The sequence below is a fragment of the Arctopsyche grandis genome, chromosome 12 (assembly GCF_051622035.1).
Source record: "Arctopsyche grandis isolate Sample6627 chromosome 12, ASM5162203v2, whole genome shotgun sequence".
NCBI classification, from domain to species: domain Eukaryota; kingdom Metazoa; phylum Arthropoda; class Insecta; order Trichoptera; family Hydropsychidae; genus Arctopsyche; species Arctopsyche grandis.
In genome coordinates this window covers 7,542,577-7,566,816 of record NC_135366.1, presented here as the reverse complement: position 1 = coordinate 7,566,816, position 24,240 = coordinate 7,542,577, and the positions used below count along the sequence as shown (strand labels likewise).

Below are 24,240 nucleotides of genomic sequence, written 5' to 3'. Positions count from 1 at the left end.
GCAAACTTGCCTCTTGTCTAACGTACACACCGTTTGTGGTTGTCGTGACATTTTGTAATTGACTTGCATTTAAGGGTTTGACAAGTATGTACAATGTAAATTAATTATTTAAATTAAAATGAAAATGTATCCACTATAGCGAGAAATTTGCGTCTTTCTTGTGTTCCCGAAGCACTTTTCTACTATGGCATGTGTTCTACTAGGGTAAGCTCGTCTATCTGCGCGTATCGACAATGTAATCATGGAAGTTTACACAGCAGGGGGAGTCAATGAAATTCGGGCGCGCGTCATAAACAATACCTATTCAAATAATACTAATTGAAAATTAATAAACATGAACGGAATATCAGAATATGCATAGCTCACACACCTTCCCATTGTGCCTTGCCTTGGAGTTGGATTCTGGTCAGAGGCATGTTTCACAATATAGCGTATAATAATATAATAGCGTATAATAATACGCGGATGCATTTATTGCATTAGAAAAGTCGAGGAAATCCACTCTTGCAGCGTCAGCCTTTTCTTTGTGACATGCAGAGGCGATGTATAATATTTGTGGCTCAACAAACCGAACAGAATATGCATGACACACTTAACAAGGAGATTTTTCAGATTGTGTGTGGCGGAAACAGCGCGTTTGACGAAAAGTGCAGGTATTTTCCTACAGTCTTGGGAGATAAGAACAATACGTTGTTGCAATTGTAATTAATTACCATGAGAGTTTTTCTGCTCCGTTCCTGGTCAGTTCCCAAACATCCAAAACTATAAAAATCAAGTTGCACAGCTTCGGTGTGCAATAACTATTGGTACTGTTGCGTGGGGTGGGTTCAGGATCCAAATGAAAGGCCAAAGTGACTTCACAGCATTTATTCAACGATTCGGGAGGTCCACACGAAACCACCGCTCCTTCCAGAATAATCTGATCTATTGTGTGTACCGCCTTATAAAGGACAAGTTGCCCATCACAGCTTCCCAGATCCATTGGCATGTCTATTGTGTAGACACGTAGGTTTACCCGCACTCACCCCGTTCTGTGGGAACCCCAGCGTATCCTTTGTTTGGGCATTTACTGAGTCCCGATAGCCTAATCTGGGGTTTCTATTGTTCACCCACGGATGCACTTAGACAATGGATACTCTCTTCTATGTTCCCGCGTTACAGTACTAATATTTACTCTGACTAATCCGAAAGAAAATTCTAAAACTTATAGAAAGTATAACACGACAAGAGATTTTGCAGCTATACATAAATACTAATTCGAATAAGAAAAAGATTTGGTTTAAAATCCACAATATGGGTACCAAAACATAAGCGTGGAGTGCATGTTATATTCTATTAGCACCTGTTGCATATATCAATCTACCGTACTTGTGGAAACGTAACAACGTTTCCACAACGGAAGATTGATTACGGTAGATTGATATGTGCGTAGAACACACACAAACACAACCACTAGGTATGAATTATTAAAATATGAGCTAAAACCGATCGGAGACATCGATTTTTGACAGTTTTGAGCAAGTGCTCAAACCCACAATATTGAATCGATTGAACCCGTATGTGTCGAGTCAAATACCTGCACCGTCGATTCCCACGCTCAACCTTCTCGCCCAGCCGTGAACCCATGATAATAGATATTATAATATGCGTATATGAAATATGCAAGATATAATTATTTTCCATATATTGAGAATTAAGTGCATTAAGTGGAAGCGCTTGATTAGCTCAATAGACCGAGCGCTGAAGGCAGTTAATTAAATATGCGGATGTGACACGAGGGGATGAAGATAAAGAGCAATGAATGGGATAGTATTTTAATAAAACGATAATGTAACTTATGGGCTGTTCAATGATTAGCTCATGGTGGGATACGCGAGTGTAGTGCTTACTACCGGGAATTTAGATAGGGAGTGCAAGTAGCAAGCGATGGAAGATTTATGGTTTTACTGCGTGCGAATCAATGAATTTTAGTTTGGTTTTAAATGGAATGACGTTTCTCGAATCCATTTTTCTTCGTTCATCTACTGTGAAGTGATTTATACCGGGTTGACATAATACGAGCGCACTCAGACCGAGTTCGCTAATTTTGTCGTTTGGATGGTACTCGTATAGTAGCAGCCTCCGATTGACAAATTTGACGGACTCGGTCTGAGTGCACTCGTATCGTGTCGACCCAGCATAAGATATTCTACATGAATATATGACTGATGACTTTCTTGAGTCAACTTTCGTCCAGAAGCAACCCTCTATTTATTACATATAAATTTACAATAAGAGCTTTATTATATTCTTCACTTTTGTTTTGGGTAGGACTTGGAGATGTCAAGTACGGATGTTTCTTTACGGAAAGTCAATAAAGGGGATCAGGAATTAGACTACGAAACATATAACTAACGACAGTGATCAATAAATAAACATACAATAAACTTAATTTCACGCTATTTTAAAGTAGACGTGTTTCAAATGTATGCCTACATCTACATATGTACATATGTAATTATGTAGATAGAAGTTTTATTAGAATAGAAGGAAAAATTTCCACACCACTCACTGAATTACTTAAGTTGTGGGTTTAATTAAGCAAATGTATGTAAACAGTTTGAGCATACACTAATTGACTAATGCATTGTGCATTTGTCACGGTATATCTTTGAAAGCGCATTTTTAAAATGCAATCAGGGCTCAGTTGATGCTAAGCGTTCTTTTTTTTTTCACAAATTGCATTTACTTGTCGTTGCAGATTTGATGGGGATTTGAACTCTCGAGACCTTCGACAATTGGGTCGAAGTATTTGTTGTGGTAAAATTAACAGTTCGAACAGGTTCAAATTTGGTATCGACGTACGGCGACCAGTTCGCCGAGAAATAGATTCGTTATTAAAAATCATGGCCACCACCGATCTGTAATTGGGATGCTGTAAATTATTTATGGCGCGGATGAGTGCTTTCAGGTCAATAAATCGACGCCAATAATGTTCGGTTCAAAAAGTTTATCGCACGAGAACAACCTCTAAACAAAACAGACCCGGGTTTATAATCAGCGAGTGGGTCAAGAATTTTACCTTTAACAGCGTCTTATAGAATTGGCAGAAATCAAAATATTTGTTTCTGCTTTGCCATTTAAAACATTTTCGCTATCTGCTTCGCTATATGTATATCTATCAATAACCAACGATTTGGCTGCTTTTGTTACTCAACCAAAGGAGGAGACCTTTAAATTATGTTGTGGTTTTTTCTTTAGAAAGCTCCCACACCAGAAATAACATAAATAAGTAGTAAAAGTTTAACAGTTGATCCTCCAAAAATAACTTCTTGTGGAAGCTGTCAAATCACATTAAAAAAAATAGCAATAAGGTGACTACAGCTGCTTCAAACTATAAAGCAGATTTATTTGATCGCACTGAGCAACAACAAAAAAATACCAAAGCGGAACTAATCAATACTAATTTTGATCCACTGAATTCGAATATGATAATGTTTTTTGTTGATTCACTCTCGTTTACGAGATATGCGCGTTTAAAAAAATGCACAATTTTTACAGTTTTTTGCCTTTTGCGGTCTTAAACTCAATCTAGTATTGCTGTGTTCAAAATGAGTATTGGAATCAATAGTCACATGTTTTTCCTATTGATTGTGATATTTCATTGCTTTAAAATACTTATAATTAATTATCTAGCGAATTTTAAGTCAAAAATATTTTTTAGACAGTGTTTTTTTTATGGATAGTTTACATGTAAAAAAAACGCTAGCACGCCTAATCTATGGCATCGCGATCCTGGGAAAAACTCACCCCCTGGAGTGTTTTCGGTGATATTTTTCCTTGTATTGACATTGATTGATAATGGTGATTTCCATACCGATTTGAATAAATGTAGCTAATTGCACAACCAATAGCATTACGATTCAGTTTCCAAGAAGAATTTTTATTGAATTATGAATATTTTATAACTATGAATCTAATGCAAAGAAAATTATAGATCATTCACTTGAGGTATTTAGGCTAATGATCTACATATACATAGGTTTATTTGTGTGAATAAAGAAGAATGTTATGGTAAGAACACACTCAAAAGTATTGCACGGCATGCCTAGGCAGACTCCTGCTGTGATAGGCGGTTCTTCATGTCATTGTTTATTCGTACAATCATATTATTTCTTATTTTTTCAACAACTTAAAATAATATGATCGTACGAACTAACAATGACACGAAGACACGACTATTACAGTTGGAGTCAACCAAGGCGTGCCGCGCCGTACTTTTGAGTGTGTTTTTATCATAATAGTCTTCTTTATTCACACAAATAAACCTAAGTACGTACAGCTCATTCGCTTCGGTGAAAGATCTATAATTTTCTTTGCATTAGTATCATAGTTATAAAATATTCGTAGTTCTATACAAATTCGTCTTAGAAACTAATTCTTAATGTTATAAATCTTATGGAGTGTTTCTATTTATTGGTTTAAATAAGACACTGAAGTCAGAGCTGAAGTGAAGATTTGGATAGCATTCCAAAAATTCGAAAATTTGCGAGTTGGAAAAGACCTCACACGGCAACTTTATTTGTTGTTTAGGGTCGACGCTCGACGAGGTCTACTCTGGCACCTTCGAAATTACCGAGATTGCACAATCTTTCAGTTTGTTTCTGTTTTTGGATTATTGGCGAATTTATGTGACTGTGCGTAGGTGTGTGTGTCTGATGTCACCTTGTGGTTCAAAACTCGTAACCTTTTGATCCGCAATCAGGTTATCGTTCTTGGGTAGCAGCGTGATATTGAAACCAGGCGATTGGTCGAATAAAAAAAAAAATTAAGTGGACATGAGTCACGCAATCAATTTGTGCTCGAATTTGCAATGGATGATTTGCGAACTACGTGTATCTGATCAGTGCACTTTCGTTCTTCGATTTCAGAGCGGGCATTACAGTACACCCACAAGAAATATCATTGTTTGCATAACTTATTGGGTTATGAGGTATTTGTGATTAGATAAAATGCTTACTATATGAATTATATCCATTATTGTGTTAGGAAATGGATATTTAATTAGCGATAAGTTAAACGTATGAATCGTCGAGGAAAAAGCGGCAATTTTTTTGCTCCGCCAAAGTTGGGTTCCAAGAATCTATAATTATTTGTCGTGCGAAAATAAAACAAATATTTTTGTTCAAAAGCGAATTTTAATTTTTAGAATTGTGCTAAATGCCAATTTTACGTTTTTACTGATGACGTCACATGCAGGTAAGAATACAAACATGAAAAGTTCTGTTTCGAATTCAACATGCAGGTAAATATTATATATCATTACAACAAAAGCACTATTCCAGGAAGAAGTTAAGATAAATAAGCAAATATAATACATGCATACACTTCAACATAATTTTTATTTAAGTTAAGAACTTGTCACTTAGTTAGGCTGACCATATTTCCCAGGACTCAAAACGTGTGTTTCACGTTCAAAAATTTTAAAGTTTTTCCCTCAAATCACCACTATTAATATAATTATATTTTTTTCAGAATGTACAATTCTTGTACCTATATACAAGGAAAATAGAAACAAGATAAAAAAAATTATATACCTACATACCAGTGGCGTGCGGTGAAATTCTCTGTTTTTGTCGCACAGCCTTACTTTCGTGTGCGCGAGCAGATACAACGGACTCGGTATGACGTCACCTGTTCCCCTTGTATCCTGTTTACGCACATGTGAGTAAGGCTATGCGACAAAAACAGAGAAAATTTCACGGCACGCCACTGCTACATATGTACATATATATTTACATATGTAATGATTGATTTTCATGATCCGCAGGTTGATTTATTTTATTATGAAACGTGTAAAATTAACAAATAAAATAACTACAAGTTTTCCAAAAAGATATTCTCGGTTTCTTTTAATTTAAAAAATTTAAATTTTGATACTTTTAATTTTCCTTTCTTCTTTTGTTAAGTAATATATTTTTTTTACCAAAACAGATTACTTAAAAAGAAGAAAATGAAACATGATAAAAAATATAGTAAAATGTTGTATTTTACAGTTATTTTGATGATGAAAATAATAACACAAAGCGATTTTTTTTCAGAAATCACGTAACAAAATATTTAAATGCTACTATAAAATGAATATATTGTATATGTATATAAATGTATATTTAGATAATTAAATTTGTATTGGGGAAACAAAGACAAAACGGGACGAATCAAATAATTTTACGATAACGTCGGGAAGACCGCAAAGTACGTAAAAAACAGGACTATGCCGGCCTAAACGGGACGTATGGTTACCCTAAACTTAACTAAATAATTTGCATGCTCTTCATCAAAATAATGATAAACGAAGAAAGCAGGTGTGCAAAAATGAAAAAAATTAGCAAAAAGTTTCAGAATCTAGACCAAGGTGATTAAAATTCTGAGAAATTTCAACTGTACGTTTCATGGATAGAGCCTACGCTTCATGCATACATTCAACTTACTCAACAATTTGATCTACGTTCGTAGCTACATAAGCAGTTTGAAAAAAAGAACGCCCTTAAATGCTCGCAAACTTCTCAAAAACTGACTGAAGATAAGGTTTAAATCCTTAAAATATCTAGTGCACTACCCTTGGAGCCCGCCATTTATCAGCTGCGTTGCGAATAGTAGAGCGGGGTTCGAATCTGACCTTCTGGCCGGTTTCGACTGGGTTTGATTGAAAATTATTCCTGAAAATTATGACACGTAAGCCAACTTGCGAAACGGTAGCAACATTCGTTGCATACATATTACGCTACTAGATCCGCGTGAAACGAAACCGTTGAAGAAGTGCAAGGTGCACGTGTGTCGGCGATTACTATTCGCAGCTCGATTCTATGCAAATTTCGCTTGGGTGGCAAGTGTGTCGCATACAACACGTCAGAGGTGTTGGCCTGTGACGTCTGGTCAGGGGATTAACTGGTTCCCGGGTCGGGAATTCCCGCGGTCCCGGTGACCGGTTCTGGCCAACGCACGGCACTTACATACTACATACATATTTTATTTTATTTTATTGTCACAAATCAATACACACTCGCCATTACAGATTTGCTCCAATGCGACGGGTGTACGTTAATGAAATACATGAACAATCAGAAATCAGAAATACAGTAATACATACATATACAATCAGAATATATATATAGAATATAACAATTAATCAGAAATAATAATCATAGTGACATCTATGGATTTCAGATTACTGTGTATAATTAATACAAATTATACACAGGCAGATTTTTGTGACAACAGGATTAGATTTAATACCAATTTTCAGGAACCGTTTCAGCAATGATCAGATAAAATTGGCAAACTCTGATAGAGAAACGATCGATTTGGAGTCACATATATACCATACCATATTAGCATACAGTTCTCATGCGAAACCTTTTGTTTATGCATTGCGAATATTTTTGATAAGAAAGCTTGTATAGTCGATATCTTGTTTTAAAACTTTGCCATTTTGCGCGGTTTGGTCAACAATATATATTCAAATCAAATTAGGCTCAACTATCATACAGTTAACAGGCTCGACTCGTGCGCCCGTCGAGACATTCGATTCGTTATATATTGTCTTAATTTTATATACAAAATATAGAAGATGCTTGTTTTTAAAAAAACTTATGTTTGTTTAAACCTGTCAATTCAATTGTGAAATTGTTTACGATTCATTTTCTATCAGTGTTTTGCCTGATGACTAAAGGGCGGATAGAGAGCGTGCTGTTTCCGGGAATCATGGCGTTTTGGGTCTATTCACAAAGCTAGAGTGCAAAAAAAAAAAGGTTTGGCGAACCTTTAACAAAGGTTCACCATAAAAATGAACAATGCACAACGAACAATAAACAAAGAACGGCACGCTTCCGGTCCTACCTCTACTGATGAACAGGGATCGGAGGCCATGATTCTTTTCAGCAAAAAAAATGGTTCACCGTTATCAACTTTTTTTTGCTCTCTTGCTTTGTAGGACAATAGTAATTGACAATAGTCAACCATTTATTGTACTGAAAAGAATCCTGGTCGCCGATCTGTTGATGAAATTTTAATGGATGTTTTTTTTTAAAGGAATTGATTTGAAATAATGTTAAAACTTATTTAGTCAGCAGTATAGAATAAGAACCCAAACTTCGTCACAAGACCAAATCGTTTGTGAACTAAGAAGAGGTTAGTAATGACCAAAATGGAAAAGTATCAAAACGATCGGAAAAATTAGATCGATAAGAGGAACATTTTTTCCTTAATAGTAATCGTAAGTGAAAGTAAGAAGAGGTTAGTAAAAATGAGAGCACAATGAGTACTCTCCAGAATGAAACTTAAAAAGAATCAAAGACGTGCTCGTAAAATACATACTGTTTTAAATGCTGTCAATTTATTTGCTTTAATCGTTGAAACGGTTCCCCACAAGTTGGCTCATCTACATACTTATCCATTATTGTCATTTGTACTTTGTATGTACGAGTTTGGATATAGTTATTCTGGGGAATACACAACTTTTAAGATTGCAATTGTACATTGTATTGCCAAAAAATGGGATATTACTTTGAAAAGTTATCGATGTGCTTCGGTAGAATATGAAAATACGAAGTAAACTGGATTATCGCCGTTGCGCTTATCATAAGATTTTGGTAGTTGAAGGCTGCAATGTATTGAATAATCATGTAGTGTGTAATTTTTTTGTTGTTGTTTTATTTATTACCTATGAACATACATAGTAGCATGTTCTTTATAAATAAATGTAAACGATAGCGATTGCCCCTATGTACGTACACATGTTACATTTCCAGTGAATCGTGTGGCATTGGTGGTACCGGTTTATTTATTGTTGTTATTATGTACTGTTAATATATACATATATATTTCGTACAAAGCGCCATTTCTCTAATCAGACAAGTCATAAATGTAGCATTGGTTAAAAATGTCCTTTCGAGATCATCATCATTTGCTATATGCAAATTTCAAGGCAAAAAATATATGTATAATGAATGGACAAGCCGATCTCGATAAAACGCCACTTCGTTAATAAAAGTATCAATATTTTGATTGCTATGTAAATATATAAAATAAAATAGTAATAACTCAGCTGGTATTAATGATTGATAGGTCTCGGGTTCAAACCTTGATAGCAGCCGTTTTTTTTTTAATTGTTTTGGGTATTCCTCTTAATAACTGAAAATAAATATTTGGTTTTCGTAAACATTTGCCGGCTTTTGAATAAAATGTGAATTACGCTTGAAGTTATTGTTATTTTATAGCAGCGGTTTTTAACTTTTTTTTCATTTAGACTCCCATATATTTTTGATGCCTTTTTTTAATATAAATTTATTAAAACATAAGTATTTATATTTTATATTAATTTATTGCCAGTTAAAATGTGCGACATGCATTTTTTAACCTTTTCCACTCCGGATTTTATTTTATAAATTTTATTATTTATTTTTTATATTCTATATTACAAATTGCGCCGCATTCGAAATTAATTACATGAATTGAATTTTTCGACGCGCTATTGAAAATCTATCGTGTGCCAAGTTTGGCATGCGTGCCATCTACATACTTGAAATCGCTGCAACAAATGAAAATCAGTTAAAAAATAAATAAATCAGGTGAAAATCTCCCAGATTTACAAAATCGAAATGGGACGCATTTGAATTTTTATATAAAAAATATAAGTGCGTATTAATTAAACATGTTTATTCAATAGTCGAATTTGCCGCAGGAGTAAAATTGTTTCGTGAATTATTATACAAATAACCATTATGAGAACCGGTAAATTGTGCCGCAGGCGAAAATTTTATTGAAGTGAACACATTATCACATCCTTGAAAAATACAGCACGAATTCAAATTCGTTTTAGCATTTACATATATTAAATACAAATACTTCGTGATAGACGTGAATCATTTCACATCAAACAACAATCAAGGTAAGGGTTTAAAATAATCTGCTACTTTTTATTGAACTGTACACTTCAATAGAAAGGTAACCACTGAATCGCAAGTGCATTATTCATTCGCCAACAAAGAAACTTTTTAAAAGTAGGGTTGGCACGCGCATTAAACAAGGACACTCTAAATTGGAATAGAGTTTAATTAATTATGAAAATCCAATACATTCACAATGCCTCGATTAATAACATAAACCCATACGTATAAAGATCAAGGCTTACTATGAATTATATTATGTACTATCGGCAACTTTGATCGTATGAATTATATTTTCAAACGAAAAAGATCACTATTTACTTCGACGATAATCAAAAGCTTCAATCGACCGTAGCATAAAAATAAAAAAAATAATCAACGAAGCTCGTGTTTCAGATCAGATTCGTGTCTATTTCTATTAGTGCTAATCGTCGATGTTTTTATTGCGCGTTTGTCTCAGCATCGCAAAATTACATGGAAGTGACAAAAAAAAAATGCGAATTTTTTTCGCCCATTTTATCAATTGTTGGAAAATTAGTGCAGGTTCAATTCGAACAACCTTGATCTTATTACGTCATTTTCAAACGCCGAAATTGATGGCGGATTTTCCAAATGCGAGCAGAGAAATCGCTTTGTGCATGTTCTGTGCATACATATTTTGTACACGTTTGTTGCATAAGCGACTTTGTGTCCGGTGGTACGGAAATGCGAATTAGTTCCAAGCCAAAAACGTATTGGGCAATCCAAATTCGGCAGTAGTCAATGATTCACAAACCAGATTGAGGTTTATTGTCTATTTCGGTTGAGAGTAAGCGTATGCACATACACATGTCATCAGCTGGGTGTGGCTTGGATTAGGGACGCCTTCCTTAAATTGAGGCTTGGCAAAGATTTCATCGGAATGGTAGCCAATTAATCGTAAGGGCATTCCCGATACAACATACAAACTCATTTGAAAAGGCTCGGAATTGTTTGAAGACAAGTCGAGATAAGGGCTCGTTCATGGCAATTTGAACTTTAGCTTTAGCTTTAGTTAGAAACGATTAACAAAAAATCAACAACTGGGTTAATAATACCGGGATGACACGATACGAGTACACCCAAACCGTGTCGCTCGGAAGTAGGGATCCCAAATATTCGAATATCGAATAGTAGCTTTAAATAATTTATTTGTAGTTTTAAGAAGTTCAAGATATTATTAAAATTTTAAGAGAATCATTATCTATAACATCAAATATAACTAAATGTGCTGTAGATTGAAAATAAAAAAATAAGTCCGTATAAAAAGTATTCGAATATTCGGATTTGTGATCCCTACTCGGAAGTTACATGTCCCCGACTGCTCCTATGTATAACAATTAGTACCAGATCCGTAATTTTAATGTTGTCAGAGTGGCGATTATGTGTCAACTACGTTTACGAGTCACTCGAACGTCCGAGCAACTACATAGGTTTGTGTTTACTTGAATCTTGTCAACCCGGTATAAGTAGTAATAGTTGAGTTGCAGAGAATAAAAGTTTAAGTTGATATGAATGAGTAATGTTTTCGAATTTTTATTTGGCTCAAATTGAGATATAAACATATCAAATAATTAGGTGATGACTAAGGGACGGCGGTCTGGTTGCTCGACGGACTGTTGTCAATTTCTATTGTCAACCATTTTTTTGCTCTCCTGCTTTCTCAGACAATGGAGAGGTCTGTTATTTTATGGCGGAAATCTGATCGCCGCCCTCTAGTGATGAGAAGAGAGCGGCACGGAAATGCACCAGCACAGAAAAAAAAAATGACAAAAGGATCCCGTTTCGGCACATTCGTCCGCCGAAGACTGGTGATGAGTTTTATATTTCATTACAGTCATCTCATCAGCGGACAAACTCTAAATATTGACTTATATTGGTCAAAAAGCTTTATATACGCGATTCTTAATGATCAAAAGATCTTCACTGACCAATAGGAATCGCGTATTTTTCCCCTACTTCCAAAAGCCGTGAAATAAAGTATGAATCTGTAATAAAGAGGGTTTTCTTTTTTTATGTACTTAAAGCGATTTACTTTTTAAATAGTTGGCTTCATAGGCGCCGAGAGAAATTTCACGCTTGAGGGAAAATTTAGTTTAGTGATAAAGAAAAGTGATTAAAGATATAAAAAAAAATATTGTGCGTTTAATAAGTGCATATATACAGAGCTGAGAAGAGGGAGGGGGAAAGACGGCACGAGTGGTAAACGATATAGCAAAGCCTGAAAATTCCCGTCTGCCCAGCGGTGATGAATTCGTCGACAAAATTATCCATAATCGTTCAATTACTATATTACGTACTGCCAAGTATAATGGCATTTATATTTCATTTTCAAAAAAGTAAGACAACAACATAGTTTTGGTTGAACTTGACCGTTTTTGCACTTAAGTCGATTGCTTTCTTCGGATTACACACATTGAATGGGGTAATAAATAACCTGGGAAATATAGTAAAAATGGTGCTAATTATAAGTATTACAAACGATATCACGTGCAAAATACGCTCGATTGTGTGCAATTTTAATTAGCGATACTGTAAAACGTAAAATTTCAAACGCCGCAGTACATAGTAGGCTCAGACGGTTTTTTTATAACTGTTAAAATATTAAAAAAATATATATGTATGCCTATACGATGTGGGTATAAATATCGTTATGTATAATAAGCATGTTTCAATATATAAATAATAATAATGGCGACATTGTACCGAAAAGGGCAATCGCCGAGTACAATGCCGATTTTTTTGTAATATGTTTTTTTAGTGTAGTTAAACTGTCAACGATGATTTTGATTTCGTATCAAATTTGCTATATTGATATGAGATGAGATGATTACTCTTTTTTAATCGAGCTTGATGAATTAGTATTCTCTACGTGTCCAGTTTGTATTTATAGGTGAGGGTTAAGTTGTCAATGAAATTTGGCAAATCTTTAGAAACTGCAAATTACACATTGATTATCCCTTAATTAAATAGAGAAAAACGACATTTCATCGAAAAAGAGGTAACATAACGTGTTTATAGTTCATTTTATTACGCGCCAAATAGGGGAGATTATGTACTACGTACGGCTTCAATCGATAGACTGACAGCTAAAGGATTTAATTGCTGAAGGATTTAACTAAAATGGAATGGATTTTAATTTGGAGATACATATTTGAAATTATTGTATTTAAATTTAAATTGATTATTTCTATGATGAAATTATGAAAAGATTCTATGAAAAACACTGTAAAAAAAAGGGGAATGTTTTTTTTTTTGTAATGAAACGGTGTTTGTTACTTTACTAAAATTATATAAATAGAAAAAAAATAAATATCTGTGAAATTATTGTAGTTATTATGTAGCAAAATTTCATTTAGCATAATATCGTTTATACTAAAAAAAAGGATAATTTATTCTTAAATACCAATCTTCGAAAGGGTAAAAGAATTTTTTGATTCAATGTTAATATTATTACATACATATATCAAGAAATTAAATTTAATTGAAACAGAACATTCTTATCTATTAGTATATTCTATTATCTATCTGGATGGAATTTGTGTAAATGTATAACAAGTTGTACAAACTATGTACATACATTTTATATTACGATCGTAGTATGTATATGTACATATGTAAGTTATACGAAATTGTACTTGCAATTGATTAAGAATGGTCACAAGTCACTTATTCAATTGTACTTCTTTTGAAAAACATAATATGAAAATTCATTTTCTACCTATCTATCTTTTCTCACCGCCACATTGAAAACACAACACGAAAGGGAAGACATGCAAAAGTGTACGTACATATACGTGTGTGTATTGAGCAAGAAATGTCAAGTTGTCATTATAACGGCTCGACAGGTCATTTCCATTTATTATAATAGGGTGACGGTAATTAAAGCAAAACATATTTATAAAATATGAATTTAGCACAAAATGGTCGTAACAAATTGTGTTTCGGTCTATTGTCAGCACGCACGTTGCCAACGTAAAGCGTGAAATTCGAAAACGAAATCCGACACTAGAGAACTCTCGTCGTAAGAACTAGTTTCGCTTGCACATTCGCTCTGACGGGGTAAGTCGAACAGTGTGTTTGCAATGACAGTTGACTGTTGAGTACTTTCACTGAATATAGGTATGTATGTTTACCTGTTGGAGATGGTCCTGAGCGAGGGTCTGGCGCAGAAGACGAGCAGGGCCAACCCGTTGGCGACGACGGAGACGATCAGCACGCAGGCCAGCATCGCCTCGAACCACCATTCCACACCTGAAGACATAGTCGTGGTGGAGTGTGGGGTGTAGAGTGTGCAGTGTGAAGTGCAGACGCACTAAAAGTTTTTGATTTCTTCGGAACTTCTGCGACTCTTCAATGGGGCTCGTTTCGGGTGAGAGGGGCGAAGTCTGGGGGTGCTGAGCGGGGGTGGGCGAAGACTCTGCTCTCGATCGGCCGCATTTCGACGCTTCAACTTCGATAGTTTGACTTGAGCGCGAAACTGCAGCGACAGCGACGACGCACACCTCACGTCCTCAACACGCGACACAACGCGCTCGACTGACTCGTTCGTTCGCTCGAATGCGGATTTTGAATGGGATCTCCCTGCGAAAAAGAGACACACATATACTAGGCGCGTTGGTGTGAAGGGGAACGCTGCGAGAGTTGCCATAACAGTGATTTTTTTTTTCAACGCCTCCTCTTTCTCACGCACGCTGACCGCACGAGGTGAGCTTATTATCGTAGTTTTATGATTTTGATATCTATTGTATGTACCTGTGTAAGCATATAATAAATAAATATGTATTATGCATGAGTTAATTGTGGGTGAGTGGTATTTGCGAATCGATAGTTTTAATTTTGCGAATGGTTCGAGTTGATTAATGTCAATTTATTATTATGATTAAGTTTCCTTTGTTCGAATTGGTTTTTTTTTTTGCTATGGCCACTATTACGACATGTTTCGAGGGTTGTGGAATAGTTTGTATGAGGGTAGGGAATTTACTCTATATATGAAGGTGGCGATTTCGTTATTACGAAAAAGCATGGAAAAGCTCGTTTTTCCTCCGCACTGGGCGCTGTATCACCTACATAGACACTGTATCGTAGTATTGCACAAGTTAAATTAGAAATAGTGAAAAAGCGCATACCTTTTCTTCTTATATAAATCAGATCATAATTTTTTCACTGAACTAACAGAGTGAAGCTAATAAAAATCTTGTAAAAAGACCCAATCGAGTCTATCGCCATGGTTACGTAGGAAAAAATCAAATATGGATGTATTAATTCTATGTAAATTTGATTTCATTTTGCTTGACATGAGGAAGAAAAATCTGCGATTTTCTTTGATTGGATATTATATTATAACCAATAGGCATTGAGATTAAACGTTAGGTACTGCCAAACTAATGTAAATGGGGTGTAATGAAATTGACATTAATTGGACAAGTATTATATATGTATAATACATACACATTGTGCATTGCGAGTGGAGAAAACAGCATATTGATATTTTTTAGACAAGCTATCGAAGGAACAATCTAGAATTACATTTAAGTTTTTTTTTTAATTGAATTTGTCGTCTACAATTTTTTTTTATTAGATACATACATATAATCAAATAAATGATAAATACGCTTTAAATAAATTGTAAACGATGTCAATAACCTTGCACCATTAAAGAAAAAGGAAAAGTCCGAGCATTTTCTAGTATACATGTATTTGATGGAAAATCAAGTCAATCAAGTAAAGTGTTGAGTATTATAGGCCACATTTAAGTCATAAAAAACCTAAATTTTTTTATAATCATAAAAACATATAGAGTTTAACGCATGAATGGGCTTTATACACGTCAACAACTGTCCCCAAAGTTCTAGGAATAAACCCAAATGTATGTAGACGTTCCGTGGAGAAGTCCCAAACCCACACACTGTTCAGCATCTGAAGATGTTTTTGCTGAATTTTGTATTTGTAGTTTTCGTGTTAGAGTTATTTAGGATTCCAATCATTTTCAACCTCCGTACATTTTTTTCACCCGATGATTCAAATGACAATGACATTTACTATGCAAAAAACAAAACATTACTGCTACGTTTTTTCATTTTGCACTGACTTTGGACTCCTGAAACTAAACTGAGCACAGAAATTTAAATATTTGTACGGAAAATATTATACAAACAAATCAATTTGTTTTGTCTACATCCTATATTATATTATCAATATGATAATTTTTACAGTAAAATGCTAATAAAAGTGAATCTGTTTGTTCTTCATTGTTAACCGTATCATTTTTTAATCACTATTATACCTGTAGATAAGTAAGCATGATTTCAAAATATATAATTACCTTATTGACACTACAAATAACTGGTATGAAATACCAAAATAGAACGACGAAATGCTTATGTAATGTTAAAATAAATATAAACTTCCATATTTGTGATTAAAACCAATATTTAACCGCCGATGATCCTGTTGAAACTGGATCTAAACGGATACACGGACCAAATTCAACATTTGATATGTACATTTGGAATGTTGTGGCCGATAACTCGGCTTGTTTTAATTCAATCACTAGCAGATAAACTCAATCGAATCAGAGTTCATTGATTTATCACAAACTGCGTCGTCTATGAATTATTGTTTCTTTATTCAACTTTATCTAAAACAAACATTGCAAGCTGTTGCAGCATATTACGAACGATCCTTAAGACAACAATTAGCCCCGTACCATTAAGTTTATTTTATATGTATATTACTTAATCGAGAAAAAACAAACACTTCTCAGAATTGAGATTCAGAAATATTTTTGATACATCATTGTTTTGCTGCACGTTGCATTTCAATTAGATAAACGTGTTCAAAAACAAATCAAATTGTTGAAGCGCGAGTGCAAATGGCGATAAACGCTGCTAAGTGGCTTTTAAAGTCTTCGGTTGAAAATTTTTCATCCTTGAACATTGATAATTAATCAGGCGAATCAAAGATGTCAAGGACCAAACGAGGAAGTAAAGTTCAAACACTTTCCTCGATTCTAATTCAATTCAATTCAATGGACACGTATCTAATTAAAACATCTCGTTTGATAAATAACATTTGCACATACATATTTACACACTTCTATATATAATGTCGTATTTACAATTAAATGCTCACCAATAAACAATTGCGATACCCCGACAGTGAGAATAGGTCGATGGAGTTTTCCACTAGTAGATGCTGTAAATATATCTCCTACTTAAGAATACATATGTACATTGATGTAGTCAAGTTCAGCTCGGTTGTTTTTGTTGGAAATAAACATGTTTTTTGAAAATGTTCTCTTCAGTGTCACTGGAATGGTATGGTCAATGTTATCTTTTTATACATCCAAATCGAAGTCGTCAATCTGTGAATCCAAATTTATACGCAGAACACCTTTCCACGTTCCGATGTATTAAATTTGAACGTTCGAAAATGAGCAGGCGAGATTTCAATTTTCACTGTTTTGATATCGAATGCACCAGGAAGTTATGTATTCTACGTGTTAATTTCCTATGTTGAAATTTTGACGGAAATACACCGTTTTGAATGCAAATTGACCATTTTCTATGTGCTATCTGGGTGTGTATGTATGTAGATTACATGTACGGTCGGTGCCGGTATGATGGTTACATTTATTTTTTATTTGGAGTTTTATCTCTGGTTAGAACAGGGACTCTTTACATTTTTTAGCAATAAAACCCGGGCCACACCGGGCAACTTCGTCGGCCGACTACTCGTGTCACCGGAAAAATGTATGGAAATGTGACCGACCGAGAAGTTGACGGGTGTGGCACGCCCCATCTAACTGCATACATTGGTCTGGTCACCTTAAACCAAGTCGCTCGGTGTGGCCCGGGTCTTAGACACAATCATATACAAAATCTAACACGAAAAAGTCAATATTTTGATGTGAAATCTTATTAAAAAACAAGCCTTCAATTGCATAGATGAAATATTTCGAAAAAAGGTTTGGAAGAAGCAAAATTAAATTACATATGAGCCATTATATTTGGAAGTACCAATAAATTGTTGGCACTTTATCGTATACGATTTTTTTCAAGAGAAGAAAATGCGTCCTTTAATAATGAAAAACGTAACATAAAACATGCCTTCAGGAAATAAAAACAGTGTATATACATACATACATACAACGGCTCATACATCATACGAGCCGTTATATTTGAAAGTGGCGTCCAATTTTTAGTTCCAAAAATACTATTTCTGTTCGGGCCGGGCCGGGCCGCACCGTGCGACTTGCGAGCGACTTGGTTGAGGGCGACCAGACCAATGCATGCAGGTAGATGGGGCATGCCACACCCGTCAACACAAAGGATGAGCAAAACACTAAGGGCCGGGCCACACCGTGCGACTTTATCGGCCGAATAGTCGCGCGACACGAAAAAATGTATGGAAATGTGTGCGACAAACAAGTTGACGGGTGTGGCATGTTCCATCTACCTGCATGCATTGGTCTGGTCGCCCTCAACCAAGTTGTTCGCGAGTTGAGCGGTGCGGCCCGGCCCTTAGACATTCAACGAAAACGTCAGATTAAGAGAACAAACGATAAAGGTAAAATTTCTTAGCAAGAAGAGACAGAATTAGATAATATAAATATGTCATTATCGAACCGTAAAAATTAACATGTTTATAACACGTTATACGATTGAGTGAGGGTTTTTCAAGTACTGTACCAAAACGGAAAAATAGTGTGAATTTTTTTTTTTAAAAACTAACCTCTTCTATATTTTGTTTATAAAATGAAGACAATATATAAAAAAAACTTAATTGATAAATCACCAATTCTCTTCGTAAACTTTGATCATGAGTATGGCAAAGTGCTCAATCTGTCATAGCGAGAGGGGGGCAAAAAGGGAAAAAACGATCAGAACAGTGTGGACAAATGTGACAGTGTGGACGATAGACGTCACCGTGAACGAAGATGCAGTATTTTCAAACGTGTCTATTACGATTATTTTTCACCATCGTAATGGCGGAAGTCATTTTCACTTATATTGATAACCAAACCAAGCAAAATGGCAAAGTTTGAAAACGATCGGAAAAGAACCCAAACTTTGTCACACGACCAAATCGTTTCTGAACAAAGAAGAGGTTAGTAATAATAATAAAAACACTAGCGGGGCAACTGAAACAGAACTGACAGAACTAACTAGCTTGATTTGAATCAACGAAATGTGAAATCATTTATACGTGAATTTCAACAGTCCGGAAACAATATCGAACCAGCAAAGTGGCATTTGTATGTAACCAGTCACACGAGAGCGATCCCACCGTAATATGCACATCCACATCGAGTTACTATTGATATTATCATGACTTTACTCTTAATTACAGCAATGACAGACGGCTGCGGTCAAATGCGGGGGTTCATTGGCAATGTTGACATTTGACATTTCAACGATAAACTGAAACGAACTGTGGAAAATCACGGTCACGTGTGCCTCTTATAAAATACTCAGGAGGCAAAGAGGGGTCGGATGTTCAGGTCACTAGCTCGGATATATCGTTCTCGTGTTTATTTTTCAATGCACTTACAGCACTTTCGAAGTGAGGTGTTACAATCACAGACATTGAATCACCATAGGCGTAAAAATTCGACACCGTCGTCGCAGAAACGCGCGCTATGGCAGAAATTGTGCAATCAGTCGCCATTTCGTAAATTTGACACCGTGCGAAATTATATGTATGTATGTGCATTTGCAAAGTGCAGTTGCATAGGTGGGGTTCAGGCTTGAAAGTGCAGGTAATTTTTCCGGCGGTCGGTCATCTGTAATTTTTCCCGCGAGGTAAAATCGTGTCAAGGTTTTCCGGAAAATGCACCGTTCTGTGCTCGTGAATTATGCATGAGTGGGTAATTTTAATTTTGAATCGCATCAAAGTTTTCGCTCACCGGAAGTGGCTATTTTCCATTGGGCGTCTTATAATATATATTTTTCGAGTTTTAAATGAATATTTATACATATCTTGAAGGACTTTTGGATCGATCTATTTTTGAAAATTTACATTGACGGGAAGTGAAAATTTTAGTGCATTGGTTCTAAGCCTACGGTCCATGAATCGTTTAAAGGTGCAGACACACGTATTTATTTTTATTATTTTCGGATAGCTTTATAAACGCTGGCATGCTTAGTCTGTGCCGTCGCGATCTTCTCAAAACTCATCCCATGGAGTGTTTTTGGTAATATCAAATCCTGATATAAAATATGACGTTTGTCAGAACGTTGAAACTATCATCATCATTATTACTAGCTTGGTTTTAATTTACATAATAAATAGGTATACACAGATCAGATCACATATGAACGTTGCTTGTCATTTCAGAACATTTTGAAGTTACTTAGAGATTGAGATGCCGCAGTTTGTTCTCTTTTCCTGTGATACGCACCAATTTGATAGCTTCGCCATTTCTCACAAGCAACATTAGAGCGTGTGTTTTTTTTTTAGATAGTTTTGCACAAGTAAATAAACACGCCTGATCTATACCAGGTGGAAATCACCCCCCTGGAGTATTTTCGGTGATATATTTTCTTTGTATTGTCAGTGATTGATAACGGTGGTTCCCATATTTGAAGAAAAGTAGAAGAAACGTGTTGAATTCGTAAGATCTTATAAATTAACAATGGCGTGATGATACTTCCATCACAGCTGGAGTCTACCTAGGTATACCGTGCCGTACGATTCAGTGTGTCTGTGCCTAAGACCCTACGCTGGACGACTTTAGTCGGATGATTTGTTGCGTGACCAGACCAAATTTATGCAGTCAGATGGATCGTGCCACTCCCGGCAACTATTTGGTCGGTCACATTTCCATATATTAATTGTGTTTGCGCCTTAATACAACGTAAAATGGAATCGGAGTGCATACACACATTGAAATTTTCACTAACTTAATTATACATTATGTTGTAGTATAATATTTAAGTGTCAATTTAAAATTCCTGTCAAAATTTTTGATATATTTATGAAAAAAAAATCTTATTTATATTTATCTATGTACATACATATGTTACATTATTTAAAAGTAAAAATATATATATTTATAATTAAATGATAAGCTTGACTTTTGAACGGACATATTTATCATTTATTTACTTATTAACCTCAACTATCAACAATGATATGCAAATGTTTTCCCGTGTTTTAATCAATTTAACACAGTTTAAATTTTCGTATAATAATAAATACAGGTACAAATGACAACGAGTTATATATTGAGCTCAAATTTCACCTGGAAAAATTCACAGTATTTGTTTACAACATAAAAATCCTATTAGCAAGTATCAACGCGTATGCGAAATACCAGTAGCTGATCGATTGATTGGTTTATCGAAGCACTCAAACCACAAACACAGATTAAAAATGAAAAAAACATCAGAAAATACAATCATAACTATTCACAAGTAGACTGATTTATGCATGAAATAAATGAATATGAAATGATTTATTTGGAAAAGAGGAGATGAAGTACGTAGTGTGTAGTTTCCGCGGTTAAGCGTAAACGATCATTATGCGTAACCAGTCGTATGCTAATCTTACAATAATGATGCGGGGATTTTGTTTCGGCTCTGCGGTTTTTCCACGCATCGTTTCAACATTTTATATCAATTATGCAATTTTAAATGTATCCAGGTATCCACCTTTGTTTATGTCGTGTGCACATTATGATACAATTAACGGTGTGTCGTAACAATGCCGAGTGAAAAGATATTAAATAACCTCGGGGCACGTAATGAAATTGAAAGGGTCGAGCCAATCCTTTGACCCATTACCCCAATTGCATGACCCCACTTGTTGCAACAGTTTCGCATACAGGGTGAAATCAATTAGGGTGTTTTTGTGTACACATATGTATGTACATCTGTTCAAATTTGAAAGAAATCTAAAATATGCAACGGAAATGGCGTTGGAAACAAAAAACCACAGACAAGAATGTATAGGTATAGTTTGTAGTATATGCAATTAATATTTAGAAAGGAGATTGGATGATTTAATTTATGTTGTACATATGTATTGTGATATATATTATTGGAAATTTGTGAAAGGGCTGAAGGTAGCCGTAGCTGAAGACTTGTATGTATATGAAGAAAGTAGGACGATATTGATAAGGGAGAAAAATAAAGGAAAGCATGGTAGGGAAATAGGTTATCGTACGAAGGTGGTACCATTTCCGGTTGTTTGAATTTTGTAATATATCTTATCATAACGACTGTTATAAATTTCACGGGTAAAAATATATACATAGTTTAATAGGTTAAGTTTGAAATCAATTTCAAAGTCTGTTAAGGTGTATGCAAGTCATTGGGGTATTTTTTCAACTTTTTAAACAATAAAGTAATTAATTAATTTGATTTATTTTCTTAACATAGAAGTATAATAAAATGAAATTTACTTTTGGTATATTTTTATATTTTACTATTTAAGCTAATTATAATGCACAGTAGAATTATCAAACATCAGGACTAGAATTCAATATTATTATTCTATATATCCTTTTTGTTCCTACGTTGTGGAGATCTAGGAAGTGAAACCTTTTGGAAATAGGTAATATATGTGCATATGTAAATAGGTCATCATTATCCTTGATAGCTATCCACTCCTGGTTGAAGACCTCTCCAACACGCTTCAATGCATCTCTGTTTTGAGAACTTTCATCCATTTCACCCCACACCTTTTCATAATTTCATCCACCCATTTCACCCGTGACTTTCCTTGAAATCTTATAAATTCTCTTGGAGACCGTTTGAGCACTTCTTTTGTCCATTCTTCTAGATAACTTTTCCGAGACATTTATATCCGTCTCTTTTTTGAGCAATTCTCATCCATCTCATCCAACACATTTTCCTAATTTAGTCCACCCATTTCCCTCATGGCCTTTCGTGAACCCTTTTACATTATCTCAGGTAACGCTCAATCACTTCTTTCGTCCACGTTTTCGTCTATTCTTCTAGCTACGTTACCCGCCCATCGTCATTTCAATCCTTACGTATATAAAGTGAACATTGCATTTTCAGTTCATTTACAAGTAGTTTTAGTATTTTTATTTTATTTTATATATTTATTTTTTAATATATGTAGGTGCGCCATAACATGTTGCCCAAAGCAACACTCGTTGTCGAACTTGTATATAAATACTTAAAAAATTCTACAATGTATGTAGATTTATTTAACAAACAAAAACCGATTTAAGAAAAACAAGAACAAAAAAAAAAGATTTGCGACGAATTTGTGAAACTCTAACAACAGAGTGCCGATCTGGGTTTAACAACCACCTAGATCTTGCCAGCAGCGTATATAAATCGAATAATTTTTCGATTTCGGGCGGGATTTGAACTGTCGACCTCTCTACTGGTAAACAGAGTAAACCGTGGCTCAAATTGAAAAGATTAAATATATTAACCCTATTTTATGTAATAAAATAACGTTAGATTCAACAGGTTGTTTTTTATGTAATTATATTTGTTCCAAAAATAATACTAACATCAAGAAAGGAGTGATGACCGTCACTTATAAATCTTACATATAAAACATTAAAGTTTGTTCGTATGTATTTTTGTATGTATGTATGTATGTATGTATTTTTCGTCAATTTAATTAATAGTCGACAGTCTAGTGTTCTGACGTCATCGAACAAATAATTCACTTTTTTCCGATTCAAAGGATTCGAAGTTCCCGGGGGCGTAGGCGCCGAGGGAGAAGCCCTAGGGCTTGGCACACTAGGGGGCGCAGACCCCGGGGGTGTACATATAATTTTTTATAAGAGACTTACTATATATGTTTGTTTGTGACAGTCAATTTAATAAAAAAAAAACAAATGAGTATTCAAATAAATTTATATAAAACTAGCTGAACCCCGGCATGCGTTACAATGCCATAATAACGCATGTAATCCCCGTTCCCGTTCCCGTTCTTGTTCCCATTTGCCGGAAAAACGCAGGTAGCATTTTTCCGACAAATGGGAAATTATTGCGTTGCAACATTTGAAATTATTGCGTTGCAATGACACTCATTCCCGTTTTTCCCGTTTCCGTTCCCGTTTTCCCCCGTTTTTTTTCACATTAATCTTCCCGGATATGCACACAACAAATCCTGAAAGTTTCATCGTAATCAGTTCAGTGGTTTAGCAGCCTATTCGAGACACACACACAGACATTCATTTTTATATATACATATATAAAATAAAACTATTCAAATAAATTTTATAAAATGTTTACTATTAGATTAGTCATGTTGAAGCGGGTTTTTATTACAAATACCGAGCGAAGCCGGGTAATAAAGC

The 24,240-nt window shown here is 34.9% G+C and overlaps 2 protein-coding genes across 2 annotated transcripts in view; both read right to left on the bottom strand.

Moving 5' to 3' along the window:
- The window catches only part of LOC143920211 (uncharacterized), a 33,432-nt gene extending 18,904 nt beyond the window's left edge, over window positions 1-14,528 (bottom strand). Inside the window, exon 1 of the mRNA XM_077442972.1 lies at window positions 14,081-14,528. Coding sequence (XP_077299098.1) covers window positions 14,081-14,208 — 128 coding nt within the window. The 5' untranslated portion in view covers window positions 14,209-14,528. The remainder of the gene's footprint in view (window positions 1-14,080) is intronic.
- LOC143920219 (queuosine 5'-phosphate N-glycosylase/hydrolase) overlaps window positions 1-24,240 on the bottom strand; it is a 529,776-nt gene that overhangs the window by 372,268 nt on the left and 133,268 nt on the right. The gene's annotated exons all lie outside the window — the stretch shown is intronic.